Consider the following 21,467-nt stretch of genomic DNA (forward strand, 5'->3'; position numbering starts at 1 on the left):
AAGGCAAATATTTTCTTCTTTCTTATTTATATTATTTTTGATTACATGACAGGTTAAAAATTTTTATATTGCATCAAGTAAGTGGCAATGCCATGAGTGTAGACTCTGTATTGGAAAGAAAATACACTCAGGAAGGGAACAGGAGAGTGAAAGGAAAGGATAGTGTTTATTAAAAAATGTGAAATTTCTTTTTTTTTTAAATTAATTTTTATTGTAGGTTGTTCAAAACATTACATAGTTCTTGATATATCATATTTCACACTTTGATTCAAGTGGGATATGAACTCCCATTTTTACCCCATATACAGATTGCAGAATCACATCAGTTGCGCAACCATTGATTTACATATTGCCATTCTGGTGTCTGTTGTATTCTGCTGCCTTTCCTATCCTCTACTATTCCCCCTCCCCCCTCCCCTCCCCTCTTCTCTCTCTACCCCCTCTACTGTAATTCATTTCTCCCCCTTATATTTTTCCCCCTTTCCCCTCACTTCCTCTTGTATGTAATTTTGTATACCCCTGAGGGTCTCCTTCCATTTACATGCAATTTCCCTTCTCTCTCCCTTTCCCTCCCACCTCTCATCCCTGTTTAATGTTAATTTTCTTCTCATGCTCTTCGTCCCTACTCTGTTCTTAGTTACTCTCCTTATATCAAAGAAGACATTTGGCATTTGTTTTTAAGGGATTGGCTAGCTTCACTTAGCATAATCTGCTCTAATGCCATCCATTTCCCTCCAAATTCTATGATTTTGTCATTTTTTAATGCAGAGTAATACTCCATTGTGTATAAATGCCACATTTTTTTTATCCATTCGTCTACTGAAGGGCATCTAGGTTGGTTCCACAGTCTTGCTATTGTGAATTGTGCTGCTATGAACATGGATGTAGCAGTGTCCCTACAGTGTGCTCTTTTTAGGTCTTTAAGGAATAGACCGAGTAGGGGAATAGCTGGATCAAATGGTGGTTCCATTCCGAGCTTTCCAAGAAATCTCCATACTGCTTTCCAAATTGGCCGCACCAATTTGCAGTCCCACCAGCAATGTGTAAGAGTACCCTTTTCCCCACATCCTCGCCAGCACTTGTTGTTGTTTGACTTCCTAATGGCTGCCAATCTTACTGGAGTGAGATGGTATCTTAGGGTGGTTTTGATTTGCATTTCTCTGACTGCTAGAGATGGTGAGCATTTTTTCATATACTTGTTGATTGATTGTATGTCCTCCTCTGAGAAATGTCTGTTCAGGTCCTTGGCCCATTTGTTGATTGGGTTATTTGTTATCTTATTGTCCAATTTTTTTAGTTCTTTGTATATTCTGGATATTAGGGCTCTGTCTGAAGTGTGAGGAATAAAGATTTGTTCCCAGGACGTAGGCTCCCTATTTACCTCTCTTATTGTTTCTTTTGCTGAGAAAAAACTTTTTAGTTTGAGTAAGTCCCATTTGTTGATTCTAGTTATTAACACTTGTGCTATGGGTGTCTAGCTTAGTATGATATTATCCCCAGTGGGTGACTAATTGGGAATAACATCAGAAATAATAAATGATCATTTCAAATATTCCTTCCCAGATGGTTTAAAGCTTTATAAATCACATGTAAATTATATAGAAAAAAATGACATTAGTAATCAATACATAAAACACTTAGAGATTATGTGGTAAAATAAGCAATACAACTAAATAAAAAGAAGATTTAGTTATTTTTAAATCTACATATAATATCTTCTAAATGATTCTTTACCTTTAAGAGTTAGATCCTGCATGAGATCTCTCAAAAATAAAAATTTAGAGACCAAAAGGCAAGATGATAAAGTCTCTTAGAATAAAATCTATTTTGCCTCCAATAAATCAGTACTTTTTCAAAACATTAATAATTACATTAATTTGAAGATGAATCAAACCCACTAAAGCTCAAGCTGAATTTATAATACTTCTTTTATAACGTGGCAATTTCTGTTCTCACTAGTCATATGATTCCTAGCCCAGTAGGAAAATTTCACTAAAAGTCAGTCTAAATTTAAAGGAACAAATTCAGAATATAAGTAAGTGGCCTCAGAGTCACATGAGCTCTATGGAGACCTTTCAGTTTGTTTAAGACTGCATGAACATTACAAATAGCAGTATCACACTTGAATCAAATGTATGGAAGATGATATGTCATGAGCTTTGTAATGTTTTGAACAACCAATAAAAAAACAACAACAACAACAAAAAACAAATAGCAGTATCACTTACCTTTCAGTGTGGCCTTCTTTAATACCTTCATGGCATAAAGCTGTCTAGCATCAGAGCCTGAGATTTTTTTAACTAAGAAAACCTGTATTTAAATAAGATAAAACAAATGTTACAAAGTACCAGAAACTATATAGCTTCTTATGAAATAAGACCCAAGCCATAATAAAATTTACTATTATACAGATTCTGATACATGGTAGATTAATTTCCCCCAAAATGTGTTGAGAGCCACAGTTTAGTTGGAATGACGCCTGGCATTTTGCTAGAGGGAATGGTTGAAAGGTGTCCCTGCTCCGGGATTAGGGCGGATCCTGGGGGGGAATAGGGCGGATCCTGCTGGGATTAAGGCGGATTCTGCTGCCTTAGGCGTCTGTTACTTTTGAGTTGCAGAGAATTGGGAGAATTGGTGCGCTGAGCGTGGTGGAGGGAGTGTGTTCCCAGGAAGTGTGTGTAGAGTGCCGGTGAGAGTTCAGGAATAAAGAGTTGCTGTTTGAACCTACAAGGCTTTGTGGCGGCTCGATTATTTTGTGCCCAGCCAGACTGCGGCAAAAATGTTATTATACATAGGAGTTGTAAACTGTGGATATAACCTAGGATATAAATGTAAATGAACATATTTTTTCATTTGTTGTTTGTTGTTTGCTGGTTCCCAAAGAGCATGCAATACATCAATACAGGAAAAAAGCCTTTAAATCATGTATGTAGCAATTATAGAAGTTACACATTTTCAATACATAATACAGGTAATGATGGCTCTGTATTTATTTATTTATTTTTTTGGTACCGGGGATTGAACTCAGGGTCTCACCACCACTGAGCCACATCCCCAGCCCTATTTTGTATTGTATTTAGAGACAGGGCTCACTGAGTTGCCTAGCACCTCATTTTTGCTGAGGCTGGTTTTGAACTCACAATCCTGCCTCAGCCTCCCAAGCCACTGGCATTACAGACGTATGCCACTATGCCTGGTTATGGCTCTGCTTTTAACAAAATAAAAATTCTTCTAATCCATAAAAATATTTCTTTTCTGCACTGGAAATTGAACCCAGGACTCCCATATACTAGGTAAGCACTCCATCACTGAGTTATATTCACAGCCACGTGGAAAAAAAATTATTTGCAGTACTGGGGATGGAACATAGGGGTACTATACCACTCAGTTACATCCCCAACCCTTTTATTTCTTTTTAATTTATTTTGTGGTGCTGGGGATTGAACCCAGGGCCTTATTCAAGCGAGGCAAGCCACTGTACCAACTGAGCTATATTCCCAGCCCTCTTTTTTAAATTTTGAGACAGGTTCTTGCTGTTTCCCAGGCTAGCCTCAAACTTGTTATCCTCCTGTTTGAGTCTCCTGAATCACTGGGATTACAGGCCTGTGCTACCACACCTGGCACATCAAAATTCATATATAGGGATTCCTCTTGACAATTTTGTTGATACAATTATTCACTTATGAAAGGTCTTTTCTGTATCTGAAAACAGCATATTAATCTCATTGCTGGGCAGAACAATTTAAAACACTAATACTGAAGAATCTTATTCACAAATATTTACTGTATCTCCACTCCCTACCTTTTTCTAAATCAAATTCTCATATATTCTAAAATTTGAGGAATACATTTCTCAGGTGTATTATCGAACACCTTTATTTTCCAAATTATTTTTGGTTATCATTTTTTTTTTCACGTCAGATGGGTAATGTGCCGATGTCATAACAAGGTTTAGAGGGAGGCACATCTCACACAAGAGCGTGAACACCCAATCATCACGCTTATGAACCGAAGGATCTGGTTATCATTTTTTTAAGTATTTTTTTTAGTTATGGATGGACAATACCTTCATTTCATTCGTTCATCTTTATGTGGTGCTGGGGATTAAACCCAGTGCCTCACTCATGCTGGGTAAGTACTTTATCACTGAGCCACAACCCCAACCCCGTATTTTTGGTTATCTTTAAAACAGTGTGGGATTTATAAAAAATAGAGCCTGCTCTAAATAACTCACAGTCATGCTATAACACAGCTAATACTAGACTACCAATATCTATATCAGTATCTACTCAGTTTGACCATTACATTCATGATCTTTAAAAAAAAACATTTATTTTTTAGTTGTAGTTGGACACAATACCAATACTATTTATTTATTTATTAATTATGTGGTGCTGAAGATTGAACCCAGGGCCTTGCATGGGCTAGGTAAGTGCTCTACAACTGAGCCACAACCCCAGCTCCATTCATGATCTTTTTGTTCCAAGCCTTTAAGCAGACCAACTAAATAGCCTGAATTATATTACCCATTCCTTAACAACTTTTTTTTTGTATTACTGGGGATTGAACTGGGCACTTCACCACTGAGCTACTTTCCCAGACTGTATTATTTTTAATTTTAAGACAGGGTCTCACCAAATTGCTGAGGCTGGCCTTGAACTTGCCATTCTCTTGCCTCAGTCACCCAGAGAGAAAAGTATTCTTAATCAAGGTGGTCTTAAGGTGGACTGCTGCTAAAATGTTAAAGGTAATCAGAGATTATTAATATTTTTGGACAGAAATAAATTCTAATTAGATTAGGATTTATCTGATATTTATTCATCTTAAGATTCTCTAATCAAGCACCTTTGTTCTACTCTATTAAAAAATTCTCTTTGTAGATTCCACCTTTATTCAACAGTATTTTGAAAGCACATTCTTAACACTTTTCAGCACTTCTTAGCTTGCAGAGTACTCTCACAAGCATCTGTAATAGTCACGACAATTTTGGGAGACAGGCCTACTAAACAATGTCTGTTTTATAGCTACCCAAATTAGGGCTTAGAGAAGTTAAACAATTTGCCTGGTGTCATAGTGCAAGTATTGGGACAAGATCTGGGTCAGCCATCCAGTCCCGGACTTTTGCTTAGGGTGATCTTTATTTGTTCCCTTTGGCTGATGACCAGCCACACTAAGCATGAGCACCAGCAGTACCAGCTGACATCCAATCTTCTTCCACTAGAGTATTTCTGACCTTTCTCACTGCTCCATGAAGCTATTCTAGGCTCTGACAGGTCATCCTTGTTTCCTTGGCTTACATTGGCCTTTAAGGATGAGTAAGAAAGGAGACACCCTATTTTTAATGTTTTCTATTTATAGTAAGGTATTTAAGCTACTTCTAAAGAAAAAATGGAGAAGCATGTTAATTCCTAAGAACTTAAATACTGTGTTCCCTAAAATCTACTCTATAAAATAAGCTCATCTATTGGGTTTATTGAGCAGAATGATAATATAATTTAATACCAGATATTATGTGTTTGACCTCATATCATTTAATTCTCACTACTATTCCATGAGGTCAGCACTATTACTCACTTGTTACTTCTTTCCAGAATTATGTGCTAGGTACTGTGCTATTGGTTCAATATATTACCCCTGCACTCATGGATTATATTGTCTAGTAGGGAAAATAGCCAATAAATAAATCATTACACAAAAGAAAAACTGCAATTGTGCTAATGATTCTGGGGCATATAATGATCTGAGAGGATATAATGGGAATATGGCCTAGACAGGATGGCAGAGAAATTTTTGAGATCTTTGAGCTGACAGGCAGGAGAGGAGCTAACCAGTTAAGGAAGGGGTGGAATGGGGCAGGATGTTTCAGGCAGAGAATAAATGGAATAAGGAAAGGCTTTATAGTGGGATGGAGTCACAGAGTGAAGAGCATATAAATGGATGTTCTAGAGATTGCTAGTGATCAGACTGAGGGATTCCTCACCCATCTTAAGATTTGTCCTTATCAAAACAAAAGGAGGCTACTGAAGGGTTAAGAGGGTAGAATGTAAGACTAGCTCATGCTAGCTGTCACATAAATAACGGACTGAGGCAAGAATAAATTTGGGAAGACCTAGTTAGAAGATTCCTTCAATAATAAACCAGGGAGAAGTAGCAGTAGCATAATCTGGAGAGGTGAATGCCTCTCAGTGCAGAAGACTAGCATGATTTGAGAAATCTTTACTAAATCAACTGGACTTGGTGACAGATCAGATTGGCTAGGGTGTTGTGTGTTTGTGTGTGTGCATGCATGCGCTGTGTAGAGAGACTTGAAAGAGATATCAAAAATGCCCCCCCAAATGCTTCCCAAGATTCTGGCTTGCTTAACGGGATGCTATTCATAGTGACAGAGAAAAATGAAACAGGATAGGTTTGAGGGTAGTGGAAGATCATGAGTTTGGTCTTAGACATGATGAGTTTAAAGTGCCTTTGAGACATGCGAATGGAAAAAGTAAGCAGCTGTACAGAAGAGTTTAGAACTTGGAAGAACAATTTAGGTTGGGGATATAAATCTATCATGTCAGCAGTATGTGGGTTATAATTAAGATAATGTAATAGAGAAAAATCAATTAGTAGGAGCTAGAGAGGAGATGGCAGCTTAAGATCAAAACTGGAGGAACTTCAACACTTAATGACTAGAAGAAGAAAATAGGATTCTAAGACGTCAAGTAACTTGCTCAAGAACACACAGTAAGTAGGAGAAAAAATACTGAATACAAGTCTGGCTGACCTAGAGCCTAAGCCTGCAACCATTATGCTCTGATGGCTATTTAGTCAATATTTGGATTAAAAGCATGATTTGGGTTTGAAAGAGGTTAACAACTGTAACAAATTACCCATGTTTGCCAAGCACTGTTAAGCAGTCTCACTAAAATACACAAGAGAGCTAAACTGGTGCAGTTCTGAAGGTTGCTAACAAGACATTTTCAAATGTTTCCTTATAGAGAGGCAGTAAGAAATTACTGCACTGTGAAAATTGAATGCAATCTCAGAAATTTTCTCTTGCTGAAAACCAGTCTAGATAGAGTAGTAGTACTTTTAATGCTACTTCTCAAAATAGAGTACAAAAAGTTCCCATGAGCTTAATAATTCACAGGGAACAAGAACTATTTGAGGAAAACTGATAAAGAATGCTGCATCTTCTTAAGTAATTATTTGTTGACTTTGGGAAGCACATTTTAGATATTAAAAAACAAAGATGTTGTGGCTCAGTGGTAGAGTGCTCACCTAGCATGTGTGAGGTACTGGATTTGATCCTGAGCATCACACATAAAGATAAATAAATAAAGGTATCGTGTCCATCTACAACTAAAAATATTTAAAAAAAAACAACAAAGATGTTATTGAATAGAATGCAAATTAACATTCAAATTTTAAATGCATTACCTTCCAACCTCAACCCAAGTACTCAGATGCCAGTGTATCAAGGGAATATTTTGTGATTTTTAATCATTCAAGAAGCACAACTAGGCTGGGTGTGGTGGCACATGCCTGTCATTCCAGTGGTTTGGGAGGCTGAGGCAGAAAGATCACAATTTCAAAGCAAGCCTCAGCAACTTGGCTGACCCTGTCTCCAAAATAAAAACAAAAACAAACAAACAACAACAAAAACAGGCTGGGGATGTGGCTCAGGGGATGTGGCACCCTTGGGTTCAATCCCTGGTACCAAAAAAAAAAAAAAAAAAAAAAGAACCATAAAAAACACAACTGAAGAGTGTGTATATATATATATATACTAAAGAGTATAAATACTGCCAATTAACTAAGGTTTGCACAGTGCTTTTTTTTTAATTAGTTCTTTTTAGTTATATATTCAACAGATGAATGGATAAAGAAAATTTGCTATATATACATAATGGAGTATTATTCAGCCACAGAGAATGACATTATGGCATTTGCCGGTAAATGGACAGAATTGTTGATTATCATGCTAAGTGAAATAAGCCAGTCCCAGAAAGTCTAAGGTCAAATATTTTCTCTGATATGCAATGTACTTTTGAGTGACTTTATTCATTTTTCCACAATGATAGTAAGAAATGTAAAAGCACAGAAAGCACTGCTGGCATGGAGACTGGTAGTATTTCATAAAATATTTCCATTTCCGTATGTATGAAATATACATAAATTACAAAAGTCAACTTTTTAATCCCAAAATCTTTTGATTAAAATTTTCATTCACTTTTTTAACCTAAACCTTACTTCTTTCTCCAAGGTGTGTATAACACACACACACACACACACACACACACACACATACACACTTTAATTGATACATAATAATTGTATATATTTAAGGGTATACTGTGATAACTGATACAAGTATATAATGTGTAATGATCAGGGTAATATAATTTGTGTTGGGGAAGCTTCAAACTCTTTTCTAGTTCTTAATAAAATAATAACAAATTACTGGTAACTATAGTCTTATTCCCACTATGTAACTGTATTTGGTACCTATTATCCAAACTCCCTCTACTTCTCCCTATCCTTTCTAGCCTCTAGTGACCACTATTCTACTCTCTATTTCTATGAACTTTTTAAAAAGCACATATTTATAACTTACCTTTCCAAATGATCCCTGCCCTAATACTTTTAAAAGTTCAAACTGGGAAGGATCTGCTTTTTCATGTCCTTCCTTTACATGATGTGTGATGGCAATTTCCTTGATGCTGCCTTCTTCCTGTTGAAGTAAATATAATATAGAAAAAACAGTCAGTCCAAGCTACTTTTTTTCCTCCCACCAGAAACCAAGTAATCTTAATTTAGCACAACATTAGAAATCTTCAAGTTAACATACAAAAACGACCCTTTACTGATCTATGAAGTGAATAGAAAACACAGACCAAGCAAATATCTAGAGATAGAATTGTACCAGTCAACTACATGGGCCAATTTAACATTAGTGATGAGTATTTCCAAGTTTTAATTCTCCCTAATGGAGATAATTCAAATAGTTGTAAGGCAGGGAAGAGGGTGTGAAGAAATCTGAAATGGATTGATTACAGTAAATATTGTACTCTGGCATGTGATTGTACTAGGCAGAACAAAGGCTATATACAAAAATCCCTGCTTACTAGAGAGAAGGGTTAAGAAATATTCCAGGGTAAACATGGATACCCTTAATAAAGCTGTTTAAGAAAGTACACTGAAGTTTTATTTGTTTAAAATATCTAAGTTACTTCCCTTTCTAGAATAAACTGGGGTCTGACGGGGATAAAGAAGTAACTCTAAACTGAAAAATTCGAAGAAAAGATTTAACAATTGGATGGAGGATTAGACACTGAAAAAAATGACTATTCTGCATAACAAAGGTTTTAAAAAGTCTTTGGATTTTAAAAGACAGTCAACACTTCAGTATATCTGAGGAAAGGTATCAGAAAGGGAGAAGTGTACATAAGGTTTCAATTACTTTTTTATATTGAGATCAGCAAATTTAGCATAAAGACATATTGTGTGTATAACAAAAATGACAACATAAAACCAAACCTAACAGAAACATAAGCCTGTCAAATAAAGGCTACCGTATCTATTTGACTATATTTTTTTCTGGATGCATAAATACTATTAGAAGAATCTAAATGTGCTATACAAATAATTATTTTTATTACTATAGTATGCCAAACAAATGTTTGAGCTCAATTTACATTTATTCTCTCACTCCCCTCTCTTTGTTGGGGATTACATCCAGGGGTACTCCATCTATTGAACTCCATCCCCAGACCTTTTTGTTTTTTATCTTAGGACAGAGACTTGCTAAATTTCTTAAGGCCTTGATAAGTTGCTGAGGCTGGCCTTGAACTTGAGATGTTCCTGCCTCAACCTCCAGAGTTACTGGGATTACAGGCACGTGCCACTGCACCTGGCTTCTATTTACACTTTGAGATATCCATTGGATGTTGGCAATGTAAACAATTGCAAAGATTTCTCAAAAATATATACTAGGATATCCTAATGTGGCAGCTTCTGAAAATGAGTTATAAAAGGAAAAAGCAGCTCCCAGAAGAGGATAAAAAGGAATCCAAACCTACTATTTTACTTTCTAAGACAGAGGCTGTAGTTAGTAGGTTTTCCTACTACTTATGCAGCCTAACTAATCATTTTAGATTCCTTTGGAATTTATGCAACAACAACAACATCATCAAAAAACAATCTCCTAATATTGGAGTTTTAAAAATATTTATTTATTTATTTTTTGGGTGTAGATAGACACAACACAATGCCTTTATTTTTATGTGGTGCTGAGGATGGAACCCGGGTCCTGCCCCTGCTAGGCGAGCGCTGTACTACCACTGAGCCACAATCCTAGTCCCTGGTTTGGTTCTTTACTTTGTAATTTCACTTGCATTGTCTCCATTAATTCTCACAAAAACCCCACATAACAGATATTAGGGTAGAACCAAACAATAGCAGATTCTAAGATACCACCATTTTTGTGGGCATTTTTCTCTTCAAATGAGATCAAAGTACAAGGGCTTAGAGTAATGCTGTTAGCAGATACAATAGGAAAGACAGGAAGCAAATTACCAAATTAAAAACAAATCTTTCAAAGAACAATATATGTAGGATTGATTAAGTAAGATATAGATTGAAATCCAGCAAATACTTAAGCACCTACCTCATGTCAAGCCTGTTTTAGGTGCTTTTTTCATTTTTTAAGTCTCATTAATGCTTTACAACAAATATTTGACCACATATTAGTGTTTTTTAAAAAAATATTTTTGTTGATGTACCTTTTATTTTTTATTTATTTATATGTGGTGCTGAGGATCAAACCCAGTGCCTTACACATGCTAGGCAAATGCTCTGCCACTGAGCCATAACCCCAGCCCCTCATATTAATGTTTTTGAGGGCTGATAACAAAGCAAGCAAAAACATTTCAGAATTCTCTACGTACTCTCCTATTTACCACTATAAATTTGATATAGATCTTTGAAAGGCATAATGGTTGAATACTCCATAGTCTGTAGTTTAAAGAGATTAAGTGAGGTCTAAAGATCATAAGCCAGGAAGTGTCGCACTAAAGGCTCAAGTTCAGGTCTTCTGACTTCAAAAACAAGGCCCTTATCATTACACCACTCTGAGACTCTCTGAAGCTTTTGGTGGTTTACCATCCCAAGATCAATGACAGGAACCTATAGACTTATACCCCTGGTCTTTGTAACTAGCCTATTATCTCTTGGTTTAGTTATCTCAGTTGCTTAAAGAAGTGGTGTTCGAATATTTGACAGCACATTCATAGTACAAAATATTAGCATAATCCAATATTTGAAAAATTAGTGGTTTATAAATTATATACATGTAAAGAAGTTTTTTCTTTTCTGTACCCAGAAATATTATTACAATATTATTGTATTACATTTTACATACTTGACTCATGAAGCCAAGTTCATGGGCTGGATTCCAGCATGCAACACTTAACCTCCAATGATAAAAACAACAACAAAAACAAAAACTATCCAAGAGCTTAACTGGAATACAGCAACCATTTATGCCCATAAATTAGAACAGCATGAAGAACTATACTCTGTAACGTTTCATGTTTTACCCCTTTTCTTTCTTGGGAAAGTGGGATGCAATTTATCAGGTCACAATATTTTTTCACTTGATATATTGTAGCAAATGCCTATCACAATCATCTTCATAAATAAAGATGCAACACCTGTAAGAAGGAATAATTCCTGAATTATGAACATTCTGCATATTGTAGCAGTCATACAGGATCAAGGTAGTGTGAGCTGCTATCAAGCTGTGAGTCTCAAAATAAAGAGCAGTTACTACTCTCATCTTTAATGACTACCCTTTCTTTCCTCCCATGTAAATTACTAAAAAATGTACTCTTCCTTTGATCCCTTCATTCAATAAACATATATTGAAATACCAACTATGTATCAAGCATGGTACTGGGGATACATTTTCTTAATTATTTTTCTATTTCCAATAGTATCATCCAGTTATAAGCCTTTCAATACCTTTCATGTAGAAATCTGAAACTAGTATGATAAATCGTTAATACCTCTTTTATGCCTGTGCCCACTCCAGTTCATCTTGACAAATTCATTTTCTAAAAGTATACAGCTCCAGTCATATGAACAGGTTACTCAAAAATTCCTCCAATTTTCCCACATTAAAAGCACTGCTTCATGGTGGCATAAAAGGCCTTCTATAATATAGTGTCAATCTACTTCTTTGGTATTATCTTTCAACATTCCCTTACACATAGCCTTTTGTCAACCTGAGTTATTTCCTGTTCCTTAAACTTTGTTTTTAAATTGAAAACAATACGTCCACATAGGCAACGGATCAAACAGTGGCAGAATAGCTTAGGATAAAAAGCACCCTCTTTGCCTAGATTCTGAAAACAATTAATATGGCATTTACTTTCACGTGCCCCTGTGTTCAATCCTCCCCCTCCAAAAAAAAGTTATATTAATTTTACATAAACTTACTTTTTCTCCTAGTTTTGGATAGAATCCTAATTCCTCACTTTTTAAAAAGGAAGTTAACAGTGCTCATTCTTTCTCCAATTTCCCCCACCTGCTGCTAACTATTTTTTACATTTTTATTAATATTAAGGCTATTAAGAAAATGAATGTTCTCTTCTGCAAGTGCAACTAATACTTCATGCTCTTGCCACAGCCTGATTCTGAATTCAAAAGCCTATAGGGACATCCATACTACCATAATAATACATTGTTCAACTGTAGGCTAAGTAATATATTAAATTTCCTTTTATTTGGGCCCATAGCAATGATTCCCAGGCCAATCAAAGGAGACTTAAACAATAATACTCCATCAATGCTTAAATTCATGATAAATTTTACTTTCTTATTTGGACCCTGAATTTCTTATAAGCAGGTTTCTACTCTTCCTGTTTCTAATAGGTCCTCCAACATTCTTGAGTGGAGAGAGAAGTTAATTATTTTTAATTTTTAGCCCCTAACCATACTACTGCCCAGTCTTCTCAGAGACCTTTCCTATACTGGAGACCTTCCTTACTCTCCCACCAGGATGGGCGGGGTTCTTCCAGGCCTGCCGCATAGCAGTTTTTCTGGCTGAATGAACTATTTGCAATTTCCTATTAAAAATACCCCCTTATAATTTCCTAAGAATGGTGGTGTGGAAGAAAACTTTCTGAACAGTGCATATCTATAAATGTCTTTGTCTTCATATATGTATAGTTTGGCTTGGTATCAAAATTTAAAATAAAAATAATCTTGCCTCAAAACTTTGATGCCACTGGTGTGCTTTCTAGTACACAGTGCTGCCATGAAATAAATGGATGTGAACCTGGTCACACTTTTGGGGGAGGTGACCTGGTTCTTTTTGGAAGCTTAAGGATTTCTCTGTCCTTGTTTTCTCTGAAAGTCCATGATTTGAGATATTATAAGGGTCTTCTTTTCTTAAGAATGCTAGATGTTTGGTAAATTTTTATCATATAAAGAGTTAAATTCTTTACCTCTGAAGAATTCTAACATTTCTTTGATAATTTCCTTCCATTCATTCTTCAGGGCTTCTCTTTTTTTGAGACTCCTCTATTAGTTGAATATTGTTTTATGTCTAGAATTGAACCCTTTATGCTTCTTATCTTTTTTCTCCTGTTTTATGTCTCCAGTTTAATGGAGATTTCATTGACTTGACCTTTCAGGATACAAACTAGAATAATGTATATTTATATGTGTATATATACATTTATGTGTGTTTATACATAAATACTAGGGATTGAACCCAGGGGTGCTTTACCACTGAGGTACATCCCCAGACACTTTATTTCTTATTGAGACAGGGTCTCATTAAGTTGCTGCGGCTGGCCTCAGCCTTCTGAGTTACTGGGATTACTGGTATGCACCACCTTGCCCAGAAAAAAAATTTATCTCTAAATTGGGGCACAAAGAGTACAGAAAATTTTTCTGCAGATGGAAAGGAAAGATCAATGCCTATGGCAAGTTTGACAATGGCTGATTTCCAAAAAATTGCCGTTTTGACTATGTTTCCCATTCCAAATTTAAATTTTATAAGACATAAATTCTTACTAATCATATCAGCACACTCTTTTTCTAGCTACTTTTATATATATATGCAAAGCTGCAGTAGTATAATAGGCAAAATATTCTTGGTTGATCTCTCAATGCCCAGGTTGTACTTAATGCTACCAACTCAAGGGGCCATGGATATTTCTGAAATGATCTACAGTTCAACTAGGTCATAAACTAATGTTAGGGCAATCTTGGGCAACAGTTTATAAAGCAACAATGTATTCTTCTAGCTTATACCATGAGTCAGAGAGGAGTATCAAATAAGGCACCAATAAACCTAGAACAGACTGACATGTGCATGTGAAAAACACATCTTATGTTACTAAACTACCTGTTACTGAACTAAATCACACAAAAATATAAAACTACAGTCCAGTGGTTTGTGAAACTGCAGTTTTGCCTACCTGTCCATTTGTTACCATTAAAAACATTACTTTGTGCATTTAAAACAGTTATAAATTCTATATAGTAATTTTTACAAAGTATATGTTTATTTGATGAGCAAAGTTCTAACTGTAGGTAAAATGTTGAGGCTGGCAGTGAATCTACATAATCCTGTATTATTCTTCTATACTTCCCTGTTAAAGACATTTGTCACCCACAGCTTAAATAGTCTTTAAGGTTCACCTTTTAAATGAAGGAAAAAAATAACCTAATATTTCCTTTTCAAGTTGTGAGGGAAAATTATAATTGATCCTAAAATGTAAAAAGGATTAAAGAAAAGGAACTGAAATTAATGATGTCTGTTTGAGTTATAAATATACTAATATTGTAACATGCTAACATTAAGAAAACAAACTGGGTGACTTTAACTGATTTTAAAAAATGATTCAACATTTGGCATTATGCCCTGCCTTGTATACATAATTTCCTTTTTCCTCCCCTCCCTTGAGTCAGGAAGTATGTTCTTGAGGCATTTGTATTTTCTAAATTGTTTTGAATGCCAGAAAATATTATTAAAAATTGAAGTAAAATATTTAAATGTTCCTTGGTAAAAGTCAAGAAAAAAATATTTTTCTAACATAGATATGTAATCATTTTTGGTATAACATAAAAATGACATTAAAAATGAAAAATGCATACTTTGCCCCTTAAAGTTAATTTCAAAGTAATGGAAGCATCAAGATCTCTATAGATACCTGTAATTCTATGATAGGCCTTTGAAAAAGGCAGGTTAACTTCCTTTTTTAGATGATCAAGATAAAAATTTTTTGGTTTTAATATAAAATTAGGCTGGTTAAAGACATGGTAAGAGCACATTTTAATTTATTCTAGATTATAATTTGATCAAATTCATTTTACTTCATCTGCCAATGGAATGATAAGCATGCTTAGCATTTTTTATTTAACAAAATTCTTTAACAGAGTGTTATAAGCCAGCTTCTTACATGTTTGGGGAAAAAAATATTGCTGGTTCTCCAGACTTACATTCTCAATCAGTGCCATGAGGAGCAGTTTTCTCCCAACTGAGAATCCCAATCAGCAAATTTAATGTTTTTTTAAAGAGCAGCAGAATAGCACAATTCTCATGGCAAAATATCAAGTTGATTTTGACAGAATTTTAGATTTTAATACAATGCAAATTACTATCCACTAAGCCCATTTTAACAAAGTAATTGTTTGAAAATTGTGTCTACTTTTAGTCAGATAAAATTACTTGCTTAAGGTTACTTCAATGTGGAGCTTAACTTTCAAGTTTTTACAAGAATGAATTTCAACAAAAAACTGATTTTAAGTTCTTAGCTGCTTAAAATAGCACTCTCCTATCTGCCAAAATATTCCTTACATAATAATAATAATCTCCTATATATTAGTAAATTTGTAATTCTGTTCACTAGTGGTTTAAAAATTAGAATTAAGTCATTTGTTTTATTAAACAAAATTACAAAAACTAGCAAGATAAAAATTACTCCAGCACAAAAAGCCAATGTAAAAATAAGTTGCTAAAATACATCAAGTTGAAACGTATTATACAACTGGCTTACTTTTACTTAAAAAATATTATTAAGTTCTATCAACACTGGTTTTGAATTCTGAAGTTTCTTAAAAGAATATATAAAGTAACTATTTAATTAGCACAATTAATTAGCTCAACTAAAACATTTTATGTTTTTTTAAAGAAGTTGAACAAAGCTTACCTGTATAGAACGAACACGAAAAGACAAAAATTTGAACATGGCTACGAAACCATGTTGGTGATAAAGGAATTTCTGACGGGAAAACCTAAGTTAGAAAGGGAAGGCCAAGCCCCTGCAAAGTTTTCTCCTACCAGCTGTTCCGGCAATTAGAAAATTTCCTGTCAGGCGGGTCCTGAAAATGCTAGAAAAAGAGGCTGTACAGTTTTGCTGTGGTAAAAGAAAGGAGAAACCTGCCGGCAGGGGGACTAATGTAGCTGATAGGTAGGGAGGCCAGAACAGGAAACCCAAATAGATTTGCTGATAGTCAAACCCTGTTGAAATGTTCTTTTCTTCTCATTCCCAGCAGTGCAGACAATTTTCATAACCAGTAAAATGAATGTTATTATTTTAGAATCCTGAGAAATGCCAGTATTTCTTAACTATATGACTCTTAAAAGCAACTGAAATTAGTCACTACTATTAAAATAATAAAAGTTGCTGATGCGCATGTGGAATTTTACCTTTTGTAAAGTTTATACACATACTCAAGACATGGCCTCAAGATGATTTTAAGGTTATATATAGACATGTCATGGGTGTTCCCTGTCAATAAGGAAGAGCTTTATAATTATGGGTAGGAAATGAAGACCACATGCAAAAATATTTAATTGTGATTTAAGTATAAATTCTTCCCATCTTAAATGAAAAAAATATATTTAAATTTACATTGGTTATAAACATCACTTATCAACCAAGTTAAAGACTTGAAGGATCATAGCTAAAACTCAATTTCCAGTTAACAAATCTTTCTTTTTCTTAAAAAGCTGATTCCTGTTATTAGTGAGAAAAAAGGAACACTTTGAAAGAAGTTTGAAAAAAAAGTCAACTTTGCATTTCATCCTTTAATTACAGAAGTTCTTCAAAGATATTTTCACCTTTGAAAAATATTTTCTTTAGGTGTAGATGGACACAATACCATTATTTAATTTATTTATTTTTTTATGTGGTGCTGAGGATTGAACCCAGTGCCTCACACATGCCAGATGAGTGCTTTACAACTGAGCCACAACCCCAGCCAGAAAAATATTTTCTAAAGTCTGTTAATACCTAGAACATGATCATTACAAATAAAACACTAACTAAACATAGCACTAAAACAAAACAGCCCAAGGAACAGCACTTTAAGAGCTGTGGGGAAATGTTTTATTTAATGTAGAACCAACAAAAGGTGTTAATATACATAGCCTATGAGAATTCAATAAAGCCACTGAATTTTCAAAACCTGAAGAGACTGGAGAACACCAAGAACATGGGACTGAGGGTGTAGTTTTGTGGTATAGCATTTGTTCAGCATGAATGAGGCAGTGGGTTTGATCCACAGTACCCAAACCAAAACACCACACTAAAACTAAACAAATATTAAGGATAATCAGCTCACTTTATGAATGACGAAACTATCGTCAAATCTATAGCTGGAGCTCCATTCAGCACATTGATGGAGAAAACACTAAAGTGCCCATTATGTGCTATGGGTATTATATGAGAAGCCAGGGCTTTTCTTTTTCATTTTTGATATTGGGGATTGAAGTCAGGGGCACTCAACCACTGAGCCACATCTCCAGCTTATTTTGTATTTTATTTAGAGACAGGGTCTCACTGAGTTGCTTAGCACCTCACTTTTGCTGAGGCTGGCTTTGAGATCATCCTGTCTCAGCCTCCCTAGCTGCTGGGATTACAGGCGTGCACCATCATGCCTGGCCAGGGCTTTTCTTGTTAAATAAAATCTTTATGGTGATTAAAAAAAACCCTGATCAACTAAAAATTATCCTATATAATCAAAACATTAGAATCAACTTAAGTATCCAGGACAATTAATTCTTCCTGGACAATTGTGCACTACTCAGTTAAAAATGCACGCCTTGGACTGGGGTTGTGGATCAGTGGTAGAGGGCTTGCCTAGCATGTGTGAGGTACTGAGTTTGAGTCTCAGCACCACATAAAAAAAAAAGGTATTGTGTCCATCTACAACTAAAAAAAATTTAAAAATGCATGCCTCAATTTTTCAGCAAAGCAAGCAGTAAAACAGAATTCTCCCATCTCTCAAAGGAATTACTAAAGCCTCCTTCTGATGCTCCAAAAGGGCAGCAAGGTTAGGACAACTACCTAATACATAACTTCAGTCTAAAGATGAAGTGATTCTTAAGACTAAGTTAGGAGTAATGCAAATATCATGTTTTATACAATCAATTAAGGGGAGTATCTATAAAGAGCAGTCATCAACTTTATTCAAGTCTGAAGAGGGGCAACCAAATAATACTTTTTAAAGAATTAGTTGAAATTGGCTTTAATTATGACTAGTGCTCAGGTTAATAATTCATTTTGTTGTGTGTGCTTTTTTAACATTAGTCCTAAGAAAATGAAGCAATATTTCAGTTGCCATAATCTTAAGTCTCCCTAAACTAAAACAACATCTTAATTAAAAACTGTGATATTGCTATATAAGACAAAAAGACAGGTTGGGGTTGCGGCTCAGAGGTAGAGCACTTGCCTAGCATGTGTGAGGCCCTGGGTTCGATCCTCAGCACCACATAAAGTAAAATAAAGAAACAAAATAAAGGTATTGTGCCCAACTATAACTAAAAAATAAAATATTAAAAAAAGACAGAAAATAGTAAATGGTGTTTTACATCATAGGGAGATGTTAGGACATACAGCTACCTGTCTGGAAAATGCAGAGAGCATAAAGGAAAGTAATATAGATCTGATTTAAAAATTTAAAAAACTTCTTCATCACATTATAACTTATCACAGACCAACTGCTATAATTTACCTCCTAACGTAACATGAGCTCTGAAAATTTATTTGGTGCATCTCTTATGGCATTTGTTACTGTTTAAGCATATCCCACTCCCTGACCAGATTACTCTTGAGAATAGGCATCATACTTATTTCAGTATTCACAAAGTAGATAGTAAGAACTCAAATAATGTCTGCCTGAATAAATCATATGCTAAAATGTGAAATGGAAGCTACTTTGTGTGGTTGTGCACATAAAACAAGATATTATTTATACTTTTTCTACCTCTAAACTAAATTTCTTAGAACTTATCTTTTTACGTTTCAGCTAATTTTCTTCATTTTTTTCCTATAGATTTTATCATTTACCTTTAATGTAATATATGTCCATTATAGAAACAATAAGGATAAACAAAAAAAAGGATAAAAATAAAAGGAAAATATTCCCATCTGAGGTTCTCTCTAGTCTTTTTTTAATATGATTTTGGGATCATCCTACACATATTATCACTTCTGTAAAGGGTGAGGTAGTAAATATTTTCAGCTTTGCAGGACATATGGTTTCTATGAACTCTGTCAATGCAGTGGGAAAACAATTGGATGAGGTTGTGTTTTAATAAAACTTCACTTACAAACACAGGTGGCAACTGGGGCATGGTGGCATATGCCTGAAATCCCAGTGATTCAGGAGGCTGAGAGAGGAGGATCACAAGCTTGAGGCTAGCCTCTGTAACTCAGAGACTCAAAATTAAAAATAAAAAAAGGCTTGAGATGTAGCTCAGTAGTACAGTGCCCCTGGATTCAAGCTCCAGTATCAGAGTAAGAAATAAACCAGGTGGTATGCGAATGGGTATAGTTTGCTGACCCCTGTTCTATTATTAAATAAACTTCAATGCATTATTAAAACTGCCAAATACTACTACAGAAATCTGTTGGACATTGACCTTCTAAAACACTATGATGTCCCATCTTTAGTGTACATCCATACTTATAATTTCTCCAGAGCAACCCTTTCTCTTCTCAGCATCCAGAAAAATCTTAAAACACAAATTAGACCAGATTATGCCCCTACTTCAAATTCTTTATGGCTTTCTATCATAGAAAAAGAACCCAAACTTCTCAGTCTGAAGTTTTAAGTAATCACTAACAAATGTTTTGTTGGTCCTGACTTAAGGAAAATACTCATGAAAGCATTCAGATGATACAAATACTTATAAATATAAAAGATATAAAAGAATAAATATTTAGTTTTATAACTTTTTATCTACTACTATGGTCACCTATTTATCCTTTGACCTACTGATTTGACAACTTACATGAATATACACTTCCTAATATTGACCTATACTTGTATTTCTGGAGAAAATCCATTGTTTTAATATAATTCCATACTTTATTTATAATATAAGTATTTATATTTGTAAATATTAAGATTTTGCAGCTTTACTCATTAATGGAATTAGTGCATGGTTTCCTTTTCTGTGCTAACATTCAATTTCAAAGCTATACTAACTTTATAAAAGAAACTAGATGCAATGCAAATTTTGTTTGTTGGGGAGTCAACTTAAAGAGCACAGGAGTGATCTATTTCTTGAAAGTTTACAAGGTTTCTAGTGATTTAAATTTCTCCCATGGTCATTGCTATAGTCAGTTTTTCTTGCCATTCTCAAATGAAATAATTTAAATTTTCCTTAAAAACCATATATTTCAAGCTGTGCATGGCGGCACACTCCTATAATTCCAGCTGCTCTGGAGGCTGAGGCAAGAGGATTTAAAGTTCAAGGTCAGCTTGGGCAATTTAGGGAGACTTTGTCTCAAAATTTAAAAAAAAAATTAAAAAGGCTGTGGATGTAGCTCAGTGGTAGAGCACCCCTTGGTTCAATCCCTAGTACCACAAAACAAACAGAACAAAAAAAACCCTCAAACCCCAAATAACCCAATCCCCCAGAAGAAAACAACCACATATTTCAGCAAGACTTTCACATTAGTATACTGTTACACTTGTTATTTAGTTTTTGAAACTGATCTTCAGGAAGATTTCAAGCATACCCAAAAGTAGACAGACTAGTTTAACAATCCCTCGTGTGTCCAACATTCAGCTTTTATAACTTTCAACTCATGACCAATCTTTTCATATACTCACTTCCCTCTACTCCCATAATTATTTTGAAGCAAATACCAGACATTATATCATTTCATCTCTAAATATTTCAGTTGTTATGATGTTTTAATCTCCTTCCTATCTGTGGTTATATCCTGTTTTGCTTTCCTAATGTGGTACATTTGCTCCCCCCTCCCGCCTCGCTGTTTTCTAATTAACTGATTTGGAATTTATATTGAACTTCTTCCTTCTGCTTTTTATAGGTTTACTTTGTAGTTTTTTTCTTTTGCGTTTTTTCAGAGTTCTTAATTACTTTATTTGAATTAACTCATTTGTTAATGAAGTTTTCTTTCAAAGAATAACTATCATATTAAGATAGTACT

General features: G+C 34.8%; 1 protein-coding gene and 1 non-coding gene across 6 annotated transcripts in view; both read right to left on the reverse strand.

Annotated features, from left to right (window-relative positions):
• The window catches only part of Rps6ka3 (ribosomal protein S6 kinase A3), a 115,040-nt gene that overhangs the window by 53,439 nt on the left and 40,134 nt on the right, over positions 1-21,467 (reverse strand). For 4 of the 5 annotated variants that reach the window (XM_077107680.1, XM_077107678.1, XM_077107679.1 and 1 more), the window contains 2 exons: positions 8,600-8,716; positions 2,229-2,310 (listed from right to left, as the gene is read on the reverse strand). In XM_077107680.1, coding sequence (XP_076963795.1) covers positions 2,229-2,310; positions 8,600-8,716 — 199 coding nt within the window. Of the gene's footprint in view, positions 1-2,228; positions 2,311-8,599; positions 8,717-16,208; positions 16,280-21,467 lie in introns of those variants that run through there. The other variant, XM_077107682.1, reaches the window with a different exon arrangement.
• On the reverse strand, positions 3,916-4,017 carry LOC143639596 (small nucleolar RNA U13). The gene has a single exon (XR_013154740.1). It is a non-coding gene; the product is annotated as a small nucleolar RNA U13 (small nucleolar RNA).

The sequence above is a fragment of the Callospermophilus lateralis genome, chromosome X (assembly GCF_048772815.1).
Source record: "Callospermophilus lateralis isolate mCalLat2 chromosome X, mCalLat2.hap1, whole genome shotgun sequence".
In the NCBI taxonomy this organism is placed as follows: Eukaryota; Metazoa; Chordata; class Mammalia; order Rodentia; family Sciuridae; genus Callospermophilus; species Callospermophilus lateralis.